The sequence below is a fragment of the Osmia lignaria genome, chromosome 12, assembly GCF_051020975.1.
Source record: "Osmia lignaria lignaria isolate PbOS001 chromosome 12, iyOsmLign1, whole genome shotgun sequence".
In the NCBI taxonomy this organism is placed as follows: domain Eukaryota; kingdom Metazoa; phylum Arthropoda; class Insecta; order Hymenoptera; family Megachilidae; genus Osmia; species Osmia lignaria.
In genome coordinates this window covers 8,488,359-8,511,302 of record NC_135043.1, presented here as the reverse complement: position 1 = coordinate 8,511,302, position 22,944 = coordinate 8,488,359, and the positions used below count along the sequence as shown (strand labels likewise).

The 22,944-nt window shown below is 38.4% G+C and overlaps 2 protein-coding genes across 5 annotated transcripts in view; one reads left to right on the top strand and one right to left on the bottom strand.

Moving 5' to 3' along the window:
- Positions 1-19,707, top strand: part of LOC117602762 (protein Wnt-7b) — a 58,728-nt gene extending 39,021 nt beyond the window's left edge. The window contains exons 3-8 of one of the 3 annotated variants that reach the window (XM_034321180.2): positions 15,314-15,428; positions 15,561-15,632; positions 15,780-15,867; positions 17,306-17,485; positions 17,635-17,950; positions 18,293-19,707. In XM_034321180.2, the coding sequence (XP_034177071.1) occupies positions 15,314-15,428; positions 15,561-15,632; positions 15,780-15,867; positions 17,306-17,485; positions 17,635-17,950; positions 18,293-18,444 (923 nt within the window). In that variant the 3' untranslated portion in view covers positions 18,445-19,707. The remainder of the gene's footprint in view (positions 1-15,313; positions 15,429-15,560; positions 15,633-15,779; positions 15,868-17,305; positions 17,486-17,634; positions 17,951-18,292) is intronic. The other 2 variants (XM_034321179.2, XM_034321178.2) reach the window with 2 other exon arrangements.
- Positions 19,708-20,662: 955 nt separating this feature from the next.
- LOC117602764 (regulator of microtubule dynamics protein 1) lies at positions 20,663-22,741 on the bottom strand. 2 transcript variants are annotated; one of them, XR_004581023.2, is made up of 5 exons: positions 22,469-22,741; positions 22,065-22,259; positions 21,741-21,989; positions 21,236-21,647; positions 20,663-21,157 (listed from the first exon to the last, which is right to left on the bottom strand). XR_004581023.2 is itself a non-coding variant. In XM_034321182.2 (4 exons), the coding sequence occupies exons 1-4, from the start codon at positions 22,556-22,558 to the stop codon at positions 21,300-21,302; spliced, it is 882 nt and encodes a 293-aa protein (XP_034177073.2). In that variant the 5' UTR covers positions 22,559-22,740; the 3' UTR covers positions 21,164-21,299. The 2 variants fall into 2 exon arrangements, 1 of the variants encoding a protein (XP_034177073.2); XM_034321182.2 differs by lacking the exon at positions 20,663-21,157 and having other exon boundaries at positions 21,164-21,647; positions 22,469-22,740.
- Positions 22,742-22,944: the final 203 nt, after the last annotated feature.

Sequence of the window (22,944 nt, the reverse complement as noted above, 5' to 3'; positions counted from 1 at the left end):
GATAACGACAAAGAGTTAACGTTCCGCTTCTTATCAATTTCTGGTGAACCCAATGGAAAGACTTTTAGTTTCTCAGCATATCGAACACCCATCCCCTCTTAATCTGACACATTTTTTTTCGTTTTCTGCCTCTTATCCATTTGAAGTAACTGGATTGGCCCACCCTTGACCGATGAACACATTGGATCGTGTGAAATACGTTTCTAAGTTTTACCCTCTCGTACAAAGAGTTTAAATTCCTAATAATTGTTTCAAGGCTTTGTATTTGCAAACCGTGTGCAACAAGACATGAAAGAAAAACTCGTAACAGTCATTGACATTAAAGCTGATAAAAATTCACCGCTATCTTCTTCTTAATCGACAAGTCGGTCTGATTAGGAGAGCCCATACACGTCCGCTTGATATTAAGAGGCAAATCGAGCAGAGAATCTCGATAGCACGAGCGCATAGCCAACGATGATCAAGGCGATTATGAAAATTTCCCAGTTCTTGCAATCAAGCCGCTCTGCGTTGCTCGTGGATTAAATTATGCGAGTCAAACGTAGCAACTTGCAAAGCGAGTAACCACGAACGCGAGAGAACTGGTATCGAAGAAAAAGAAAGGAAAAAAGGATAAAAACTTGCTTCAACTAGAGGAGAAAATCACGGGCTGGATCCTCGTGTGGCTTAAACTAAGAAAAAGAAGAAAAAAGATAGCACAAGACAATCCTTTAGATTTTAGATGATTCTGATACGGTTGATGAAGCTTAATTAATTAAGGAGCTTAACTAAAGCTCTTACTCGACTTTCCCAAGACTGTAGGCAAACGATCAAACGACATTACCCCACTTTCTTTTATAAAGATTTGATACATAAATGATTCTCTGAAAGCCGTCCCACGTTTATGTTCGTCAGGTGACAAGTCGCATCTGAATCGATCAGATATCGAGGTAACACACATGTGAGACATTCGCGTGTCGAACGAGTGACTCGACCGGTTCGAGGAAACTCCAAAGAATATTGGTCTTCTGTTTTATTTCACCTTCTTCTCCTTTTTCTCATCCCCCCTGTTTAACGAGATACCCTGCGAATGAAATTCTCGTGCCACGTGGGTGCCCGAATATATGCGATTCGCGATCATTAGGCGACCGTAGTATCTAAATTCGCAGCTTGAAGCCTTTTTTCGGGGTGTGAGGCAGAGACGTGTCTCTTAATGACCGGGACATTCAGCGTGCAAGATGTTTCTTTAATTTTTTGAGAGTACGGTGCGCGTGTAAGGAACGAGTGATCGCTTCTTTAAGGCTGGATTGAGAGACAAGACGATACTCGAAACGACGATACTTCTTTCTCGTCCTTTTAACGATACAGGAATTTTCAAGTAACTTAATCTTTCAATGATGATAGTCGGGTCAATAATAATCCAGATTTATAAATCTGTACTTCGACAAAAAGTAAGCACTCAAATTTTTTAACAAAAAATATCAGTTGGAATACATAAATTAAAATAAATGGAATTTTCCAAGCGTCTTTCGCTTTCACCGATATTACATAATCTATAATCAGCCACGTTAATATGATGTTTATTCTATTACCCGGAAACAATTTCTCTTTAGTTTAAATACAGTCTATCGATCAAAAGTACCTACTCACTGTTAAGAAAATAATATATTAACATTCTAATAGGTATGTTGCCGACGGAATATTTGAAAAATTTGTAGAAAGCTACTTTGAAGCTTGTTGAAATGGTTGAAAAAAAAAAAAAAAAAAAAATTTGGTAACGAGTATACATGTATCGAGTAGCCATCGCTACCTCGAAGAAGTTCAGGCAGAAAGCAGCGAGGCAAGGATAATTGTATCGTGCGCAAGACGATTCGTCTCTGTCGACCTTATCTCTCTGCTAATTTGTTCGATAGGTCGAACCAGCCATGGAACGCCGGCGTCGCTAAACCATGCCAAGTAAATCCTGCGTAACTAGACTGAACGATACGCAGGTACCACCGATGTGGTGAATCGCGTCTAAGAATTTATAGTCGGCCATGGGAAATTACCATTGCCGGCATCCTGCAGCCCGGCACAGTCCGCGTCCGTTCCCCATGGCACTGATATTCCTTCGAAGGTAAATTATGATCCGGTCTCCGTTTAGATAACCACCAGGATGAATTTAGAAGGGGGGCAAGATAATCGACCGTTCGTAAATATCCTCCAGATGCTTTTACTCTGAATTCCGGGACCTGATTCTTCCTTGCCTTTTATTTCTAGAAATTCGGATTAATTGGACTGGCTAATTAGAGGATTTATTTATCAAAGACGTTTATAAATTCGGTTGATCTTAACAAACTTCAAGGATCACCTCTCTGAATGAGTTGAATTTTCGTGTGATAGATGTTAATATTTTAATGATACGATTAAGAATACTCATATCAGGCATTAAAAAATGTCACTGATCTTAAGAAACTTTCACAACTTCTACCAAAGAATTCCTACTATAAAACCATTACGAACAACTCGCATGTGCTCACTTTCTTCCCGTATCATTTTCCGGAATCACAAAGCAAAGGACACCACTTCTGAACCAAAGCACCGAACCGTATTATCCACACGCTGCACTTATCACTGCAGTTACACCTGCAGCTGTTCTTCTATCGAACCTAATGACTCCGATCGCAATCGCAATAACAGCAATTGCTCGAATCAGATTCGTGTACCGCATTCGCTGTGTTATTTGCACATACAATTCCTGTTTCGAATCGAGGCTGTGCACTTGTATCCCGTAAATTGAGAAGGATACATAAGGCTGCTAGCCTCCTGGACCACTTCTTACGTGTTCACGGTGCATCCTTATCGCTCGAGGACGATAACAGGAGACAAATTTCGGTTTAATATTATGTATCAGTGTTGATTATTTAACACTCTTAAAATTGATCGTTTCAATTCAATAAATTTACAGTTTCGAATCGTTCCAATTCTGTTATGTTTCTAAAAATTTTCAAATTTCAAATGAAAATCGAAATTAAATTATTCGAAGTATTAAGTAGATATACAGTAGTATCAAGCAGATACAATTCGACCCATGATGGTCTAAAATCTACTAGAGAGGTTGGTTAGGCACGTGCAACCGTCGAGATACAATCGATACACCGATGTATAATGATTTAGCGTAGGAAAGTGCCAACGGGGACTTGGAAGATCCACGGATTGAGTTATGGCCGGTTCCTGGCCGGTCGAATCCCCAGGGGCCCCGTGTCCGCGCTCGTAGAGGGGCCTCTTTAACTTGTATAAATAAACTAGTTAATAAATTAATATATCACTGGTGTATCTTTTCCCCTGTGGCAGCCGAGTGCCCCTGCGAAAATCGCTAACAAGACCAGGGCCATTAATAACAGCCGAGCCGAGGCGATGAATTCGCACCGCTGTGCTGCTTCTCTGGCCTCCTTATTAAGATGTAACCACTCATCGAACGACCGATAAGCGTGATTCAAGAAAGTGCCACCTTCTCGTTCCTCGGAAAAAGAAATGTCTTTTTTCCTCGGTGTACCGTTGCAACGGCAACGAGCAGACCCGTGATTTATAACAGAGCTCTGGTTATCGTGCGATTTGTTCTGAAATTTTCAGACCTCTGATCGCAGAGGGGGATGACGAATGATGTCCGAAGGAATAAGTCGTGTAAAGTCAAATGAAGATGAGATATCTAAGAAATATTACCTGGTTTCTCCTAATTATTTTTAATCTGAAGACTCACTTTGTAAATTTTGGAAAAATTGTGAAGAATCTCTTGGAAATAGAACGGAAATTTCAAGCAAATCTAAAGAACTCTGACAAAACTTAAGCATTTCTAGCACTTGAAAATTAACAACTGTTTTAAAAGAAAAAAACATACGAAGGTTACAAATTTACTATCCAATGTGATAGTAATCATTAGAAAAGCATCGACGGGTTCGAGTTGTTTATTATTCGACTACCATCAGCGATAACTGTTACAAAAGACACTTATTCCCCCGCGTTTAACCACGAAAACCGACATCACGATCCAATACGATCGTTACGCGAAAGGTCGATTCGTAACCTATGCAAGTATGTGAATTATAGCAAGATGGTAACGTTGGACCGTTTCAGCTGACATATTGCAATCTGGGAATCGATGCAGCATCGATATATCGAAGGACAGCGTAACGGTACAGAAAGGAAAATACGAAAAAGAATGGCAGAAGAGATAAAGGAATTCCATTCGAATCTGTCGTCAGATCCGTATCGTGTTCGATGGAAGAAAAGGTCGTTCGGTGGTTGCAAAGTACTCGTCACGTTCCCCCTTTCAACTAGAAACCTTCTAGTGACGGAAAACGACGATAGAATACTTGTTGCCGCTTTGTGACGTTTAATGGGCACAGTCGCGCGTGACCGTGTAATCACCATCACCAGTTAAACGCGTCCTGGACGCCGTAAATCATTCAGCTAACATAACGAACGCTGTAAACCAACCTGGACCATAGATTATGAATCTAATGCTAGAAGACCCCCCGTCGATGCGACAGCGTGGCTACAAGGGATCCTACGGTGATGCGGTTAATCGTATTACGCGATGTATACAGAACCCTGTTGAACTGTATTATTTAATAGTACTCGGTTCAGACACCTGCCTGGCTGAATCTAAAAGAGCTCTCGATTCATCTACGATAACCAATTGAGAGAATGATTTAAAGGAATACGTGTAGAGGGAATGAAATGATAAATTGAGCCATGGATATGCAAATACGCCTTGAATACTGTTTCTTCGTTTTATTTTTTTATTTCGAGAAGTAGGATTAACGATGATGACATTACGCAGGATTTTAATAAAGTACAGTTATTAGATGTGGTTGTCAGGATTCCTCCACATGATTCTAAAATTCCAAAATTTTAGAATTTAAAAATTCTAGAGATACAGAATTTTAAACTTTCTAAGAGGCCTAGCTCACCTTAGAAGAATGCATATAAGAATGCTTTCATTGTTGTAAAAGAGGCAAAACATCGAAGCAATTTGCAGAAATATAAGAGAATTTACGATCGTAGCCGGACTCGTGTATCGACTAGCCCAGTAACGATAATAATGTAAATGAATTCCGTGACCCGTGGCGTAATTAGAAGTTGTCAGTGTGCAATCAATTTATCGCGCTCGTCACTCGCGACCGCTTGACGAGCATCGCTACAAACCACGACGCTTCGTTCATTCTAAATAATGAAACGGAATTGTTTTGCGTAATGTAACGCGTAACATATGCGTCTAGATTGCAACACCGTAACTTCTGTCATTCTCCGGTTAACACATTAGCTACCGATCGAAAATCAAACTTATATCGAACTTTCAATTTGTTACCTTGCATTATTAATATATGTAGGTAATAATAGTGGTAGTCAAAATAATATTTGTTTCGTTATTATTATTTTTTAATTACTCGAATATCTAATTTGCGGTGTGGATCATTGGTAACTCCAAACGCATTGAACGTGTTAATAGGTTCCCAGTACGCGCAGTATTAACAAACGAATAAAGGGTAAGCGAACTTTGAAGCTGTGTCTGTACGGTCTTGGATCAGTTAAGAGAAAAATCAATTCAACCTCCCAGATCGTTAAGGGACCAGCTCTCAGAGAAAAGGAACGTCGAGTCGAGAGGCAAAGTCGATTCGAATGCAAATTCAACGAGCGAGCTCGAATCGAGCAAATGCTAAGTGGAGGCGTGTGTCTTAATTATTGTAATTGGTTAATTGTCTCGCTATCTGATCGAGTTCAACCTGTCCCCACGAACTACGCGTCTCGCTCGACTTTGTATTTATCAGATTTTTCTGAACGATCAGATTTTTCGTTGCATAAAAGGGATCCTTAAATCGAAACTAAAGGGTGAAAATAAAAGAGAAAGCCTACAATTCGTTAAACTCGAATAAACTTGTTGATTGTGAATTCATTATAAGCTTTGGTGGTCCTCATTAGGAGCGTATAAAATTATTTATGGCTCCTCTCCCTCGCACCACGATGTGGCGAACAAGTTTTTCGTTAAGCCCCGACGATTCGTGACTTTTGATTGGTGTTAATTGTGCTGCCTCGAGTTCGCCATCTTTTTTTTTTCATTTTCAATTCGCATTTGAGATAAATATGTTAGTTAGGATTTTCTGTTTGTTGATTATGCAACTCGAGGAACACAGGGTGCTAATTATACGTCAGATAGCGAAACGCTACGAGACCTACCATAAATTACAATTGTAACTCGCTACGGACGGTACCGAAGGCAATTGTCGTTCCAGGCATTTACGATGATTGAACAATGATTATTCATGAATCGATGGGGCCAAAGAATGCCACGCGACCATAAAAGTCTACATCTGCTAAAAGTTTCATCTTTTTCAAGTGTCTCTACCATTATCCAATAAATCTCTATTACTCTTTTTGCCATTCACCTCTGTTCTTTCATAAGATACAAATATAACTATCATTATTTAAAGATGAAAATTACGGAACATCCACCTTGTAAGCGGGAAAAATCTACCATCCAACTGGTCGATAGTTCGTGGAGAATAACGATCGAAAAGATATATAACAGCTTGTCGTTATTGATATTACGTTTCTCATTCGGTAATCGTAGCAGTGCCTCTCGTATTCGAGAATACTTACACGAGTACTCGTTCGCCATTTCTCATCGCGTTTATTACTCTGATTCACGCGTATCTGTTTGCATCACGCATTAACGCGTATCGAAGCGGTAGGCTATTAATATGCATCGCGTTTAACGAGCCGCTGCCGGATACTTGTGAATCAAACTCATACATTCATTCGAGATTTAACGACCGATGAAAGACACTGCGTATTTACATATGAATGGTTACATGTGTTAAGTAACAGAGGATATGAGCGATTGCCTTCGGGATAAGAATTACGAACACGATTATCCGATGATCGAAAAGAGACCAAATTTCATGCAAACCCAATTACCAATATTATTCATACCACGTATAAAGAATTGAAATTAAAAATATCCCCTATTTGATTAATTGATCCCAAACGAACAGTCCTGGTCAACAATTGCTCAAGATCGATCAACTGAAAGAATAACTCGTCGAAAAAGAAAAGGAAGGAAAAGTGTCGAAGAAATTTTGCCGAAGAAGAACGGCGAGGTAAAAGCAGACACAAATCAACGCGAGGAACACAAGCCCGTTCGTTAGGTGTTGATTCAATGGATCTACCATCGATTCGGGAACGTGGGTGTCGGTCGACTGATCAGTGACAAACGTCGCCAGTTTACAAACCTCCTTGTCGATGAGACTGCGAGTGAACTTTCAACTTCTCCTGCCGGACGAACAAACGAACGAACGAACGAAAGGTAGAAAGAACATCGCGGGAGGTGATGCCAGGTGTTGGTGCGCGAAGATAAATTTTTCTCAGGACGAAATAAAGATCTTGTCGGACACGGGAGAGTACAAGACGGAAACATTGCTGCGTGGTGGCAGGACATGCCTGTTCACCGAGATAACCTCAAGTTTCAACGATCGTTTCTCTCTTTCTTCTTTCACTACCAGCCGTGTCTATGCGCCTCTTTTTATTTTTTTCTTTCGGCACCCACACGCGTGATTCGCCCTTCAACTCGCGAAACTTTCGTTCCCATCGAAATTCCGAAACCTTTGCACTGTGTTGAAAAATGAATTTCTTCTATCTTTAATAATCTATTTTATCGCACGTTTATCTAGAAATTATGATTTCCACTGTGGCGCTCAATGGAACAATTTTGCAAGTATACATGTTTAAAGTGTAATATATTCTAAGAGAAGTTATCTCTATAACGTTTCAGGTCTTCGAAATTCTTAGCTTATTAGGTGATAACAACTTGCGATACGAAACAACTGGGAACAGTTTGATTATGCGAATTTCTAGTCACACGTTCTTTATGTGCGACTTTATCATGGCCCATTCGCGAGAACGAATGTCTCGACGATAAATTTTCACGTTTCACCCACACGTTGGATTTGGCTTTGAGAGCCACTCAACTCGCCTCGCGAGAATCGGTTTCAATTCATGGCTGTTCGCGGTCTTGCTTACAAGGTATCCGTTACACGATTTACTTACTCTACGAAAAAGGATTTCTTTGAATCGATTGTAAAGCACCAACAACTCGAACCTGTCAACACTTCGTTCGCACATTTGTTTAAGGAATTGTTTCGCTGAACTACTCTTTTCATAAATTCAATTGGTAAACTAAATATTGTATCGCTGTAATGGACACTTCGCCAGATCTAACTTTGTTAAATATATTATTTATTACACAAAACGTGTTTAAAATCATTTGTCCTATTCTTTAACAGTATGATTCCTCATCGCAGTCGTTTTTGTAATTTAAAATTTACGCTTGCACGAGTTTGATTTAGTCATTTAGGAACAAAGGGCTAAGGTCAGACGAGTTAGAGTACTTAGGCAGGTGAGAAAATGTATAAATATCGTACCGTGAAAATCACTTTTTCACGCTTTTGAGACACAGGTATTCTCGAGAAGAAATGCTTAAAGAAAATTGTTCTTATATATTAACATAAAAAATTGTATAAAATGATCTCAAAGTTCTTTTTACTGTTTTTAAAATTTTCCACGCCTAATTAGAATAAAATTCTACAATTGCGATGATTCTAAACTTATAAATCAAAGAGACAACGACATATGATTATATCAAAATCACATTCGAGATCTTCTTCACGTAAAAAACTCGTGTGAGGAGCTCGCATTATGCTGACATTTCGCAAAGGTCATTATACAGATGTCAACACGATGTTATCTATTCAAATGAACACCTTCCACCCGTTACGACACTTAAGTGCACTTTAATGAAGTGGAGTACCACTCTATCTTACTGGAACTGTCATCGATTGAGCAAGTTCGATGAAAAACCGCTTTTCAGCTGATCATTGAAATCGTGAGATCCTGATGCTGGCGGAATAAATTGTATCGACGTCGATCGATTACACGGAATATTGAATTTCATCAAGAAAAGGCTAACCAATCGACATATTGAATTACTAGACCGGTTCCTAGGAAATATTATTAAGGTGGCTGGAAATTGTGGAAAGTTCAGGATTAAAAAGAATTTTTTTACTCTACATCTGAACCTGCTTTATAAAAAAAAATATTTTTATACGTAGAAGGGAGAATTGTCTAAATTGTTTTTTAATTTTAACGAAACATTACTGACTTAAACACACTTAATACTCAGGACTAATAATACAGAACTCAGAAAGAGGGAATAAACTGCGCTGAAAACTCGATCCTAGTGGACAAATTGAATCACCTAGCGAACATCATCTCGATCTCGATCTCGATCTTGATCTCGATCGAGATAACGGAGTCTGAACTAGATATCCCTTTCCTGATTTTTTCCCACCTCGGGCGGAAAGATATCTGACTGGGTATATTTTATTGCTGGACCGCGATACGATCGTGCTCGTTACCTTTAATAAGATCGCTCGCCGGGCATAAAATCGCGAGGGCATAATAATAACGTCCTGCGAGAGATACAGACAATGTTGTTGTAGGTGGAAGTGTGACGCATCGTCCTTTTGAAATCCTGCTATCAACGTCACGTTCCCAGAGGATGCTCGACGCGAGATTTAGCGCTTGTCAGGAACGTTTCGTTCCAGTTTTACCACCTTGGGCGTCTCGAATCGCTCGTATATCGCGCCACGGCTGATTAGCCGACAGCTAATTACCCGACGCTCGCTCGATCGTCGCCTCGAATTCTCGCGACACCTTGAACATCCCCGATCGTCATTTACAATGATTTACGATGAAGTTATTTAATTTAGAATAAATTTAGAATCGCGAAAGTTAAATTCAAAAATTGGGATAATTACAACGTTTAAAGATTGATAGATACTATTTCTTACGTACTCTTACACATTTAATATAATAATATGATTTTATTAATTAAAAACTCGTTTAAGAGTGCGATTCGATTTTAACGAGATAACTTTTCAGCTGAAATGAAAATCGAAATAAATTGCAGATAAATTAGATTGCAAATAGAGAAACGATGTTGTCTTCCGGTTGGAGAAACTTTACTATTACCAAGGCCCATAAACGTAAAGGATAATATAGCAACGCTCGTGGAACAACGTAAATCATCGATCAAGTCAGTGTAAGGGTGTGTTAAGTCGCGAATCTGGATCGGTTAAAGTGTGAAAGTAGATTCATTTGCCAACCAATTGTACTGCAAACTGTTCAGATACAAAGCCCTTTCGGCGGAAATGCGAGTTTCTAAATGTAGAGATCACATGGAAATCGATGTTGGACACGAATAGGGAAATGTAAGGAGGATTTCCTGTTTCACTGTTTTTAGCTTCGAATGAATAGGTCGTTAAGAATGATAGATCGTCAAAAACTTCAATTCTCTCTTTTTGTATTAGAAAAGAAATTTGAAACAGCAGAAACTTGTGTGTAAGAATTAACGAAAAAGAAAAACCGTGTCTCTGTTTGCATATTCATCGCGTTAATAATCGACCGGTCGGCTCCATGACGAAATGAAATTCGTTATGAAATTCGTGCCCCTCAATCATCGTAAACAATCGCCCACGTGCAGGATGCTGCCGCTTGTAAATTTCCTACGACCATTACGCGAGTCACTTAAAACGCGATGATATAAATTAAAAGACGCCTGTGTCCATGGATTGATCGCGAAACACGAATCGAACCTTTCCTTTTCAGGCTTTACACCGTTGCTTTATTGCCGCAGCAAACCATTTACCGGTTATGTGTTCATTTAGACATACTTTACAACACAATGTATTTCCATACGTGACACAGTTGCTCAGCTATCAGGAATTTAATTTTCTTCACAATAGATTATTTCTTGTTAATTTCGCTAATTATATAAGTAGGTACTGCTTGTTTCAATAACGTTCGAATAATAAAAGTTGTATTATTATTGGAACATACATCCAGTACCTACACTTATCATACGTTTCACATAGGTACAAATGGCATACGTTCATATAATTACATTTGCATATTTGACATATTCTATTTGCATATATTAATATATCTTAGGTGTATAAACGTCTTCGGTCAATTTATCAGTTTCTAATATCGATATTGAATCTTACATTGGTCGAAGAAAGATGGTGATATTCAATATACAATCCCTATTTCAATCGTGACACTTGCAATTAGAAAATGAAATTACAATATGTTTTCAGATGTTAAAAATATAGAATATAAAACAAAGAATACTTGATTCTAATCTTCTTTCAAAACAACCCCGAAGCGAATATTTGTTCAGAAAAACTGTATGAAAATCTACATGAGAAATGCATAAACCTATTTCAGTATTTCATGAGACGGTGTTTCATGTTGCGAGAAGTATAGCTTCGTGTCGTTCGACCAAGGGGTCTGTAATATTTCCAGACGTTAATAAGTACACGGCCAACAAGATATACAGTCTTACACAGGGTGCATAACGCGGTATGTACATTAATTTTCCGTATATAAATGAATCAAATTTTTTCATACAGAACCTAATTCTGTGGAAAATTTTGAAACTATGAATAACTCCATAGTATGAAGAATCGCAATGCACCCTGTATACACCCCCTCTATACTCATAGACTGAGGCCTTCGTAATCGCCGCGAGTCGCGACCAAATATGGAGGCGGTGCTCATTTGGCGTGTTCACAATTTACAACTGAAATGAATTTATGGAAAGGCCATCTCTTTTTCCCCCTTCCATTGAGCCGGCCGTCGCGGTGAACACCGACGAAACGATAAATTTCCCCGTTACCGTCTTCCGACACTAAATAGATGTACGCGCTGCCGTCTTTTGACATAAACGCTTCGCATAAATTCATCAGCCTTGTGACCGATCTGTCCACCATCGTAGCCGTGCATACGATCGGTTGTTCACTAGCGAGAAAACGAGCTGCTGATCGATAAATCGTACGACCGCTCGTTGGAACGATTTCTGAGTCGAGAAGCGACGTTACGACGTCGATAAACTTAATTTTCTTGTCAACGATGGACAACATTTCTTGTGGCCACTAATTTGCTAATTAACTAACAATTTTTTTTTAAATTGCACATATTCACTTCAAGGATTGAAAATTAAAAACACTTCTTTAAAACACTCAGCTAGCAGAAATTCTGGTCGCGAGTGTTTTCGGTTCTCATCGTTGATGTCGCGTGCTACATAAATTGGACGGATCGGGACACGGAGGAACGAGGGGCAGATACCGATCTGTTGGTTGGCGTCTTATAAATCAACGAGCCGATCGCGAAGAGATACGGATCTCGAACGCGTTATAACCTGCGACTACGATCATGGCGCCCGCCGCAAACGCCTTCGCTTTTCTCTTCTGTCGACCGACAGAGCGACGAGGAGGACCCGTCCCGGTTCGAAGGAACCGCTCCTTGACAATAAGAACACCGAGGGTTGCATCGCGCGCGTGTAGGCAGCTGCACGCGATGCACTTTATCTAACAACAGCTCCTCGCGTATCTCAACCGGCGCGGCGTTCGCACGTCATTTTCACGCGAACAGGTAAAATCCAGCCGTAGAATGATTTAATTAATATCACGAAAGACACTGGGATAGATAATCAGCTATAATTGAAGTAACGTTGAACGGGATTTAACTGTATTAAGTTTCGAGTTCTATCTTGATATCTCTCTATCCACTCGTTAAAGTCACCAGAACTGTACATGCTTTATGATCGATCAAAGCACTGCAAACATCATAATTCCTTCCTGTTTGCGTTACTCAATTAAACTTCATCGTACGATTAAATCACCGTAAACATCATAATTCCTTTTTGTTTGCATTACGCAATTAAACTTAATTAAAGCTAATTTGAACGTAAGAAGTTTATCGAGTCTCTTGATAATTCTGTATGCCTACTTTCTTAAGTAAATTTTGTCTGCATGTCATTTTTACATAATTTTTGTTTTTCGTTTCAACATACAATACATGCCGCTACGTGAGAATTCACCGGCAACCTAAATACCTCGACAACGATTACTCGCTCTTCCTTAAACACACCTCATACTTAATTCACACGGCAAACATTATAGATTTCTAAGAAAAAACGAAAAGATCTCTCGCGAGTACTCTCACGAAGCAACAATTACTCTTTTTTTTTCACTAAAGTATACATCAGGTAATCGACTGGTGAAGCGTAATAACCGTGATGCAGCAAAGAAAGTGTCCGTTATTAAACGCGGAACGAAAGGAGTCACTCGACATTTGACCAGTTTTTATTCGGGAACAATTTCGACCTAGTGTGCGAGAAGGCGAGCATTTCGCGCACGGCTTTCAAGGTAATTACCCCACAGTGGTTCGTGCTCGATCACGATCCGGGGGCAAAAATGAAACGGAATGACTTCGCGAAAGTGCGTGCACGTAGGTATATTTACTTTCACAATATGCGCTCCGCCGAACCCGTGTCGATCACTATGAATTATAACCGTGAGCATAACAAACATCGACTCGCAGGTAATATTATCGTACAACCGCGTGTAGGAAGATCCGCTGTAATTACAGTTAACCGGATCTTTTCGATCTCGATGCTGACGACCGACAAATCGAAGAGATAAAACAGGAGGATATCGCGATCCTCGAAATCCTCGAAATCGAAGACACGTGTTTCGTTTCGAAATTTCATTTCTCTCCAATGAGTCGGTTTTACGAGCGATTTTATTGCTATGTAGCAACGAAACGCAGTGTCGAATATTGCGCTGCACACGATCATGATTTAAACTTAAACGATGAATATATTATACATTTGCTTGAATCTGAATCAATAATACTGTCTTCGCAGAAAATTATTATTAAACTCAATCTTTATGCAATTATAATAATTATTAAATTAATTATTATGGGGTTGAGTATATAGGTTCTCCCTTATCCACTCGTTAAAGTCACCAGAGCTAAACGCGTCTCGCTCGTAACAAATCACCGTAGACATCGTTTTATCGTTATCCGTCGTGCGCATTCCTCGCATAACCGTTGAATTATCAATTTCCACGGGCTGGTAATCGATCGATCGAAAAAAAAAAAAACATGGAGCAAGAACGGGTAAGGATCGAAATAAAGGTAAAAAATGAGGCGAGAGCGAGGCAACGAAGATCGAGAGCAACGATAAGATTTGATCGGCCGTGAAAATTACGCTGTCAAAGCGTGTAAGCATGCCTCCGGGGCCGGCTTATGGGTCTGGAAGTTTTATTACACGCGATAATTAGGCGTCGGTGTAACAGGCGATATCCTGACGTTCGAATTAAAGTTGGACGAGGTTGATGGCTGCTGCCAGAACGAACGCGAATCAACTCGGACATGGGACAATATCGCGTAGGTGTTTGAAACGACGCGACGAGCGGTACTGTAACACAGACGGGGAAGAAAGTAAGAGGAAGGAGAGAGAAAGAAAAAAAAAAAAAAAAGATCAAGGATCGAGAAGAAAGGAACGCGACGGTGTATAACTCATTCAGCATGGCAAACGAGCTGAAAGAGCTCCGCGGGTAATTAATTGTGGTCGCGCTTTACGCGGCTGTACTTGTGTCGGATAGCTGTAAATTAGCGTGACGGAAACGCTAGGGGACAGTGTGGGTTTACACGCTTGATGTATCATGCTTGTCGACGAAATGAAGTAGATCGGATCGCGCCAGGGGGATTAAAATGTGCGCCGACCGGACGAATTGGACGAAAGTTGTGTCTTGAGTCTTGAGCTTAATAAGCATCAAAACGACAGGTACATGAATCTTGAAAGTGAATGGCAAGGAAAGAAAGTTTTATCATGGATAAAGATTTTTCTAAAGAAAGGACAAAATGGTGGTAATCGATATTAAACCTGAGGTCGTTTGAGGAGTTATATAAAGATGGTGAAAAATAAAATTTCTAATTTCCAAAAAGAGTACTAACAAAAGAGTACCTACTGTCATTTATTGTTAGAGACCATCCAACAAGACGAGACAGTAAATGTATAGAAATTCACGTGCTCGAAGCAGGCTCGGCTCATAGTACACAGAGTTCGACCGAAGCGTTTGAAGAACTGGAAACAACTGTGCTCGACCCTGCGTCGAACGCGTGAATTTATAAACATGTATACTGACTCCTCTCGTTGGACGGATTATACTGAATACCTAGATTGGATGTGCAGGTATACATCCCCTAGGCATCCTTTTTCAAAAAATTCTTTTTCTTTGCCACAATACCCTGAAAAACGAAGAACGTTTGCATCTTGTTTCGCATAGCCTGAAATCCCTATACGCATTTCTTACCTACCACGCGAACTGGACAGACCTGCTTCGATGGTAGAACTAACAGGAAATTTCTAACTGATCTATTTCAGGAAGCAGGGAAGCAGCTTTCACGTACGCAATAAGTTCAGCGGGTGTAACGTACGCCGTGACCGCAGCTTGCAGCAGAGGCAATATCACCGCGTGTGGTTGCGAACCCACCGTAAGGTAAACTCTCTAACCCTTTTGCTTTTATATTTTATTCCTGCTACATAGTTAAACGCAATTTACCGTTGCGTATCGTATATTTTAAACGCGTTTGAAGGTAGCTTTCAATTCTTTTGAATGCCTTTGTTACAGAACGAAAAAGGAACTGCCACCGAATGGCTGGGAATGGGGTGGTTGTAGCGCAGATGTTACCTACGGCATGAGGTGAGATCATTAACAGAATTCGTAATGAATTCCTACTTTGTTTCCTTTTTACACCCGCCACGTGCGTGTAAAACCTCCATTGATGTAACTATACGTCACGGCAGTTGTTATACGCGCATGGATTTTAATATTACAATTTAATGTTAGGTTCGCGCGTAGGTTTCTGGACGCGAGGGAGGTGGAGGGTGACGCGAGGAGCCTGATGAACCTTCATAATAACAAGGCTGGACGAAAGGTAACACGAGTTTATATTAAGATCTACGATGACCCACGCGTATGCATACACGAAACATAATTATTAAACGCTTAATATGTACATTACTAATAGTTATTAAATTATTAAAAATGCCTGAAAAACGGAACAAAAAATTTTGTAACCATACAAGGCGCGCTCTATAATTTATTACGAGTAATAAATTGTCATAAATTGAACCTGCCCCATTCGAGTTCAGTAAACTCTGCAAATTCTTAAGAGGTCAGGTAGAAAATGGTACTTAACGCACCTCTGTATCATTTCTTTGTCTCCGTAAATTTCACATAAACCGTAGGGTCAATCAATAACGTGGCTTGTTCGATACCTATCGATTTTCTCGCATTATACTGCAAATCGATTGCTCTTTGTAATGACAGGTATAAAATACCTGGTGTAATAATATACTATCATATAGTCATACATTGTCAAAACTTACTTTTAGAAACGCAATTCTTGAGATAGTCATATAATAACTAACAATAAATTCTCCCAACTTATCCCCGGAAACGCAACCCCTGATCCCTTAAATCCCTCCAACGGTCATTAACGAACTCCGTTCAATTTCTATAGAGAATTGAAATTAATTTTCTCGGATCCGACGGTAATAGAAATTCACGGGCCAATAGCAGTTGGTAAACGAATGAAGAAGGGAAGAAGAAGATAGGGTCGTTTGTAAGAAAGGATCACGTTATGCCGCAGGTAGGGCGCACAAATGGAGGCGTCTTAATTGGGAAAAGTTCGTCGAGCTTTCGTTTTCTTCGATGGGCTTTATTATCGAGGCGGCAATAAAAACACGCATATATCGTGCGTGCTCGTACGATCCGTTGCGAGTACAGACACACCGGCTAACGATTTATCCTTAACGTCGATCGCCTCGCCTCGCCCTGCCTCGACTCGCCGCATACTTTATACCCTGAACGAATTTTTTTTTTTATTTTTTTTTTTCAACCCACCTTTGCCCCAACACCATTCCCGTCTGTCTCCCGCGATAATTCGAAATGTAAACCAGTTTTCTGAACGAGAAATGGTGGATGCGTAATGATCGAAGGGACAATGAAACGAACGTATTGAAAGTTTGAAAGATAATAATTGAATTTTTTTTCTAATTCTTTTTTTTGTCATTTCCGATCAGACCGGAAGTGGCAAAAAAAAAATTTTCGGCCATTCGTTGAAATTTTGACCCACTAAACAATAATTTTTTTGATAACTCTTACCGTTTGACCTGTACAAAAGTGACAGAAAGTCTAAATCCTATAGTCCCCTTCTGAAGATTTTCAATCTTAGATACGGATTGGCTAATAAGTTATCACGATAGAATTCCAACGAAACTTACATAATTCCAATCATCAAATCCCATCGCCATTAATGCAGAAAATGGTACGATTGCATTGTGGATTACATGAATATCGTTCTTTTACAGATAGTTAAAGCCTTGTTACAAACAGAATGCAAATGTCATGGCGTCTCCGGTTCGTGCACCGTGAGAACCTGCTGGCGAACGTTGCCTAGTTTTCGTCAGATTGGCGATGCCCTGATGAAAAAATATTACAGAGCCAGGCCCGTGATAGCCATTACACCGCCACCACCCCCTACGATGCAGGTAATATCTCGTAAAACTGGGTCAACGTTGTTTCGACTCGTTTGTAACATTGCAACTTTAAATTGAATTTAATACCATTCCGAGTGAAACGCTCGTATTTTCTTGTGTTTTTCAATAGATAAAAAATATTCTATTCTTTTCGTTTATAGAGTTTAGACACCCTGCACTCAACATCGGCGGAAATGGTGCCAATTTTAGGAAACGACGCGAAAACCCAAGGGAAACCAAACGATCTTGCAAAATCCCGACGCGATCGACAACCCCCAAAGAAGGCCATTAAACCGAGAAGGCCGCACTTGGTACTGAAGAGAACGAAAACTAACGGTGGATCAAGCGTGGGACAGAAAAGGATTCCAAAGAGAAGCGAGCTGGTTTTTCTGCAGCCTTCCCCTAATTACTGCGAGCCGGATTTGGTACAGGGCAGCCTCGGAACACAGGGCAGATATTGCAATCGTACTAGCAAAGGTGAATTCAATTCAATGACCATTTAATCATAATTAATACCGTTGCGAAAATATCCTGCTTTGTTTGCACGACATAATAGCTTTCTCTTTGAAATAATTAATGGTCTGTTTCATTGAGCGGATACTGGAATGATTGCCTGAGATACAAATAGAGCTTGTAAACGTACCGCGGTTATAATTTATTGGAAAACGAAACATACATTCGTCATTCTACTGTTTTTCGCGATGGTAGTAATCATAGAAATACAAACATATCTACCCAGAGTGAATCATTACCTCTAACTTTATTGTGCCATTAAAGGATTAGCCTAGAAATGGATTGTAATAACCGCAAATTTTTCAGGTACCGACGGATGCGACTTGATGTGTTGCGGTCGCGGGTACAACACGCATCAATTTACAAGAACGTGGCAGTGCAGATGCAAATTTCACTGGTGCTGTCGCGTGCATTGCGAGACATGCACCGAACGTACCGAAGAGTACACGTGCAAATAAACGATCGAACGTATTTGCAATCCCGGCGTGCGATCATGTAAATATTTAGTAGATGCAACTGGCCGCGAAGAGCTGCCCGACATCGATAAACGCGACTCGGAAAAGAATTTCAACGCGAAACAACCGAGATCAACGATAATTTAACACTGTCATCCCGTAATCATAATGTATTCGTTAATTTCGACCTAAATAAACGATCGAAGTACACGTAAGTTTTGTATAGTTCTTTTATTATTTAATACGATGAACGATATTCTTAATAAACGATATTGTGTAATCATACGGACGATATTTCAGCCTGTGAACTCGATATTCACATTGTTAAACGAGGAAAGTAGGTATGTGATAATTAGAACGTCCAAGTAGGACTTGGATTATTCATTTAGAATACAAAATACTCAGAAAAATATTGAAATATTAATCGATAGAGGTTCTACGCCTTTGTTTTGTCAAACAAATTGATTCACACCCTCCCTTTGAGTAACCCGTATAAATCAACCCCAGTGAAAGGTACTATTTGTAACCCAAAGGATACTATAGTGTATTTATATAGACGATGAGTAATGTTCAAAGAAGTAACATTTTCGATTTTTATTGATGTAATTAATGCGACCATATAAATAATGATACACGATCAATTCCTTTTGTCAGTATAAAATTCTGTATAAATTCTACCATTCGATTACTGTTAGAAAAAAATATTTCAAATAGCTTGTAAGATACCTGTAACACTAACGAACACTATATCAATGTAAGTACACGTATAAACAACCGCTCGATCGAATTACCTACTACCAGATTGTTGCAAATGAAATGACCGATTTATTCGCAAAACCTTTCACAAAATCTATATTTTTAAATTATGATCATATTAAATTAGCAAGAGCTCTCGTCGCGGAATATTTTCATTCAAGTTTGTACAAAATGACACTTTCCTTTCATGATAATTATGTTAAACATCTTATGTTATCAACTAGGTCATTTCATACGCAACAACTTAATAATTTAACAGCCCAGTGGTATACAGGCTTTCCACGTCTCGTAGAAACAATGCGTAAGTTATTATTTATTAAAGAGCGTAAATTATAACGGTAAGCAGTGTATCCGATTCCTTCGACGACTAATAAATGAAAACGCACGTTTCTTAAAACCGTTTTGTTTATTATCTACCTCTATTATCACGTTCTCATTTCGTAGACGTTTAATTAGTGTACCAAGTCGTAAACTAACGTTTAGTCTAATAACGATCCATAATACAAACAGATGAATGAAAGCAATAAATGACCCAAAACCCAGGTACCTCTTCAGAGTACACGTAATGGGAAAACCTTGGAAATTCTGACCAGCATGGCTCAGGTAACCGATCAAAGTACTATGAACGAAAATATGGATAATCATGGACACATTAATGGCGACAATACGACAGACCTGCTGACTATATAAAGTGACCAACTAGTTGGTAATATTATTTTTGGTGCAAACACGAAACAGAACGTATCGAACGTATTCTCATATTCGAAACGGTGAGTTATCATTTAATATCGTTAATGTGATTTCCAATGGATAGTATTTAAACTTGACTGAACTGCAATTTTCTTTATGTTAAATTTTATGTTAAATTACCAACGACTAAGAACAATTTTTATGGAATAAGTTGCACTAGAAGAGCCAATTTAATATCTCTTTTGCTCTTTTTGTTACAGAAAAGTATCAACAATGATTCCAGTCGTGCAGAATTTTCATCAATATGGAACCGCTGAATTTCGCATCGCATCAACCTCGGTATTATCACTGCCACCGAATCACGTTTTGCTCTACTGTATGTGCCCGTGTGGTACGCACAGGACACATTTCACTGTTGATCGAAACGTTTTACTAAATCACATGATGAGAAATGAACCGATGGACGCTCGTGGGCAACCCCATATACCAGGATTGCCCCAGGTGCGTTTGCGGTTAAGACTTGGACGAATGTCGAATAGAAAAGCTAATGAGAGGATGCAAATAAACAGTATCCAAGAAGACGTTGACCGATAAATTAGTACCAATCGGTAATAATTTGACGCGATATCATCACTATTAAGAAGATTTATTCATTGTACTAGAAAGTGTATATTGTAATTGACAAAGTAGATAGAAATTTCTATCAATTACTGATCACAGTACTGCACAGAAACGTGTATATTGAAAAATAGTATTAAATATTATTCCATAGATGTAAGTGAAAAATGTATATTTTATATATTGCACACACGATACAAAAACATAAATTATAAAAAAATATGCCAGATATGCAATACACCTATCCTCCCCCTTTTAGTCGCCTCTTACGACAGGCAGGGGTTGCCGTGGTCGTATTCTGATCCCCGAGCCACAGGGATAAGAAAATGACTGTAGAAATATGTATGCAGTCAAAATTTCTTTTACTGGTTTTGTTTTTAAATCCGTTATTTTAAGAACCGTGTAAAAGCGAAATCGTGTAAATCAGGGGATAGGTGTATACTTAAATAATTAATATTATGCAATCATTAATCTTATATATGTCATAAAATAGTGATTTATAAAATAATACTTTTGGAATGTTAATCTTATTAAGTTTATAAAACATATATTTGTATATATATTATATATACCTGTATATATTTATAGAGAGCTTATATGTAAAAAATCATGTTATAACACATGTGTTTTCTTCTTCATTAAAATTCAGTACCTAAAAAAAATAATAATTTCTACATTTATTTTTTACCCTATGATATTACCCAACTATTTACACCACGTTGATTCTTACTTTAAAATAATATCAGTTATTATTTATACAAGACATACAGAAATTAATCTGTACTGAGATCATGTTATACACTTTTCAATAATTTTTGTGCTTCTTGCTTAGCAATGAGATCATCATCATTTTTAGCAGGATATTCAACAGCCATTTTCAAGTACTTCATAGCCTGCTCCTTGTTATTTAATTTTAAATATGTTTTTGCCAGCATTAATAAATTGTGACTATAAAAATAAGGATCAACTTTTTCTGCACTTTCAAAGTATATTAAAGCTTCTTGGAAAGAAGATGTTGGTGGCTCTCCAAATATTATTGCTGCAATTTTTCTTTGATACCATGATAAATCAGCTACTTGATAACACCAAGTACCTAACATGTACATAATTGTTGCATCATTTGCATTGAGCTCTATTGCTTTCTACAATAAATACAGATTCATATTTTAAAAGTTCTCATTTGTCTGGTAAACTACTGAATAAAATATTTGAAAACTCATATAAAATAGATGTACCAGCATATGATGCTTAATGTTATATGATTCCTTCATTAGTGCTTTCACACCTTCATAACTGCATTTAGCATTCAGAATAATTGCTGCCCATTTCTGTACAGCCCAATGATTTTCATTAATTTCAAGAGCATCAAGTATCAAGCCAAATGCTTCATAAACAAGTCGTTTTGCTTCAACATCACTGGCTGTTTTGGACATTTTATACATAGCTCTACATAAACGCCATATAATTTCAACATCCCTGCTATCCTACAAAGCATCCATTTTATCTATCTGACATTTTATAGATACTTGCATTCAGACTTAATTTAAAGGCATATTTACTTTATAATTTGTCAAAAGATCATATATTTCCTTATATTTTTCTTGATCAAACATTGCATCAGCCTTTCCTATTAAAACTTCTTTGGTGGTTATTACAGCTTCATTTTCACTTTTATTTTTAGTAAAGCTCCAAATACTCATGCCAGTAAATGAGAATGTAAACAATTGTGTAGCCACTAGATACTGATTATTCTTCTAATAATACAAACAAATTACATATTGTACATAATCTTTTGTACAGTACATTGTTGAAATTAAATAGCATATTTATACATTTTGAGACATAGCCAACAAATATTATAGATATACAATTTCTCTAATTAAAATGAAGTTTAAGAATGTTATGTAATGTTGAAAAATTAACACAAAGATTAAAGTATTTAAATTTAATTATAATTACAAACCTTCTGTGATAAAAGAAAGTTTTTTTTAACAAACATTCTTTGCAGTATTTTTGCATCCCTTACAAAACACAATACTTTTCTCAACGACATATTAACCAACAGTATTTATACAAAAATTAGATAATATATGTACAATATGTTCAAATTTAAATGACAAGCTTTAGATAAATGGATAATAAGTATATTCCACATACATAGGTGTGTTACATATACCGCAGTTCACCAGAGTCCATAACTGCGACGCGCAGGTTGGAAGATGGTGGGGGAACGCAGCGAGCTCTCTGCTAATCGCTTTCCACTTCGTTGGGGAGTATCGCCAATCAGGGCGAAGATGCGCACTGGAGAAGCGCAAAGAACGAAAACTGGTCTTTTCGCAGTTATGGACTCTGGTGAACTGCGGTATACATATACATTCACACACATGCTTTAAGGATATGACACATAAATGAATATTTGAATTCAAATTGTATTTCATC